General features: G+C 40.0%; 2 protein-coding genes across 3 annotated transcripts in view; one reads left to right on the top strand and one right to left on the bottom strand.

Moving 5' to 3' along the window:
• MSTN (myostatin) overlaps positions 1-2,896 on the bottom strand; it is a 5,605-nt gene extending 2,709 nt beyond the window's left edge. The window contains 2 exon segments of the mRNA NM_001303161.1: positions 39-412; positions 2,524-2,896. Coding sequence (NP_001290090.1) covers positions 39-412; positions 2,524-2,857 — 708 coding nt within the window. The 5' untranslated portion in view covers positions 2,858-2,896.
• Positions 2,779-2,951, top strand: part of C7H2orf88 (chromosome 7 C2orf88 homolog) — a 28,262-nt gene continuing 28,089 nt past the window's right edge. For both annotated transcript variants that reach the window (XM_019616956.2, XM_010713369.3), the window contains exon 1: positions 2,779-2,863. The gene's annotated coding sequence lies outside the window, so the exon portion shown is untranslated. The remainder of the gene's footprint in view (positions 2,864-2,951) is intronic.

The following is a 2,951-nucleotide window of genomic DNA, read 5'->3' on the forward strand; positions in this document are numbered from 1 at the left end:
CAGGGTATTCAAATGAGATTTTTTTAAAAAAGACTTACCAGTCCATCTTCACCTGGTCCTGGGAATGTTACAGCAAGATCTCGTCCATTCTCATCAAAAGCTTTTATTTCGATGCCTAAATTGGATTCAGGCTGTTTGAGCCAATTTTGCAACACTGTCTTCACATCAATACTCTGCCAGATACCAGTGCCTGGGTTCATGTCAAGTTTCAAAGATCGAATTCCAGTATATCTTGTACCGTCTTTCATGGGTTTAATGAGTCTCAGGATCTGCACAAACACCGTTGTAGGTTTTTGGACTTGCCTCAAGTATATCCATAATTGTGCCTTTACTACTTTGTTATATTGTATTTTAGAGCTAAACTTAAAGAAGCAACATTTTGGTTTTCCCTCCATTTGTACAAGAAAATCAGCTATAAATGAATGGAAAGAACAAATTACTGAACAGGGAACAAAAAGTAATATGCATATATAAACCCATTTTTTTTTCTAGATCATGTAGGATGTCTTACAATATTATATAAACAGTATTGGTAACAAAGTGGATGCAATATCATTCCATTTCTGCACTTCACATCCTACAGCAAATATAATCATTATACTGTCACCTATAAGTAACATAACGTGACAAGGAATTGATGGTTGTTTTGTCAGCAGGCTAGAAGATGGTTTGGCTAACTGTTTACTAAGTAACTGTAGGTGATCCCTTGCACTTCGAAGGTATGCAGAGTTGAGCAATGTGCACGGGCAGAAATTCAGGAATGGTAGGCAAGAGAAGAAAAGCTAAGGGACTCCTTTGGTCCTCAAGGATCTGATCATCACACTAGCACTGTGGGCTGACCCATGCAGCTGCAGAGAAGTCTCTTTCCCAGACAAATTTTGTCAGAGGACAGGGCACAGCCAATGCAACTTCATGGTGACTACTGCAAGCCCACTTCTGCTGTTTGTCTGAGGACCTTCATAAGGCAACAGCAACTTAGCATGAGCTGACTCAACATTTGTCACCTCTAGCAATTTCTAGGTTACTAAATAAATTTAGGGTGCTGTGTATCGTGCAGGTAGGGGCAACTATGTGCAAACTACCTTAACACTTCGTTTTCTTTTCTGAGTGGAAAGAAAATTACAAGTGCTAATCTGAATATTTGTTTGCATTTCAACATTAGTAAAGGAAAGTCACGTGCAATGCTTCGTTCCACTTTGCTGTAGCCTGTAATGCAGCTGTCCTACCTAGTCATGATAGCGTATCTCCATGCCAGGATAAAACAGATAATACTCATCTTAAATGGTACAGGTCTTTGACACTCATAAATCAGATAACTTAAGATAACTGCCTCTGTAGCACATTTATAGTAGTTTAAACGCTTCTTATAAAAAGAAGAAAATAGAGCAATAAAGCACAATGACTTTCCCCCAGTCATTTTGACTATATAGAGGTTTAATTAAAATAGTTTTGAAATTTTGTACATAATAGGCTAGAATAAAACGGCTAGCAGTTAGCGATAAGGCTGCAGTAATGTATTCCTGTTTAAGTATGCATCTTACTAAAGTTAAAAAAAGGGTTTCAGATGAAGTTAATTTTTTGTCCATTTTAGCTGACTACAGGAGCAGATATTATTCTAGTGTACGTATGGTAATGATGGTCATTACTTACACTCCGTAGGCATCTGTAACTGCTAACCTGCCTTATGTCCTGACATCTTTTTCCTTTTTGACATCATATTCTTAAGCGTTACTTTAAAAAACAGCTGCCATAGCCAAATACTTCAGCTGATGAAGAACATAAGATACTATAGTATTAGCTGTGCAAAAGATACTTGATAGGAGCCGTAGCAGATGTTTAGCACTCAGAAGATAACTTAGAATCTGCTCATTCAGTAAATGCCTTCATTCTTCCTTGGCACGAGTACTGGAGCTGATAGCTATAATGTGGACATTTTAACATTTAAATCGGTTACACGTAGATTTGCTTCAAGTATACAGTTTTAACTCAGAGGTGGGTGGTGCTAGCCTGTGGGATCAGCAAAGAAGCAAGAATTTAACTCTATGCTTACACTTGCTGTAACATGCTGTAGTTAGGTAAGTCTCCTACTCTAAGCTGTATTTCTACTCACTTCTATTGCTTTCAAACACACTAGCGGGTGGAATGCCATGCAGAAAATCAAGTTATCTTATTAGCTGCACTTGCACTTTCTATCTGCAATAGGGTACATCCTGAATGCTGCACGTAACAGAGCCAACTGTGCAGATGTCCTTCTGCTTTCTAAGCACACTTAGGCAAATCCTAAGCGTGCTACAGGGCACACACATTACAAGGAGCCGAAAAAATGAACAGTAAAACAAAGGCTCGCAACACGGTCATTTGAACCTGACTCAAATTCTTTAGAAATACACTCTCCTCCCTCCCTCCGCAGACTCCAGCCAGCAGCCTGTTGGGAGAGCCTGAGAAGGAGTTGTGTGGCTCTACAGCACGGAGACAACTCTCGGAGGAGCGGTGCGAGACGAAAGCAGCAGGGTTATTACTTACACTCCGTAGGCATTGTGATAATCGTTTCGGTTGTGGCATGATAGTCATCGTCTTCCAAAGAGCCATCGCTACTGTCGTCTCTCTGGACGTCATACTGATCAATCAGTTCCTGCAGCGGAGGAGCTTTGGGTAAAAGTTGTTTAATAACGTCCCTGCTAATGTTAGGTGCTTGTTCCAGGCGCAGTTTGCTGAGGATTTGAATTTTTATGGCTTCTATTCTGGAGGATTTAGTATTCTGTCTCCACGTACAAGCATTGCACAGTCCGTCTTTTTCAGCGTTCTCTGTGGGCTGACTACTGCCATCAAGAGCCACCGGATGAACTAAAATCTGCATGAACAGGTAAATATAAACATAGACTGCTAGCTTTTGCATGATCTTACAGTCACTGCAGCTTTTCCTTTTTTTTTTTTCTTTTTTTTTTTCCTCC

Source organism: Meleagris gallopavo, chromosome 7 (genome assembly GCF_000146605.3).
Source record: "Meleagris gallopavo isolate NT-WF06-2002-E0010 breed Aviagen turkey brand Nicholas breeding stock chromosome 7, Turkey_5.1, whole genome shotgun sequence".
Lineage (NCBI taxonomy): Eukaryota > Metazoa > Chordata > Aves > Galliformes > Phasianidae > Meleagris > Meleagris gallopavo.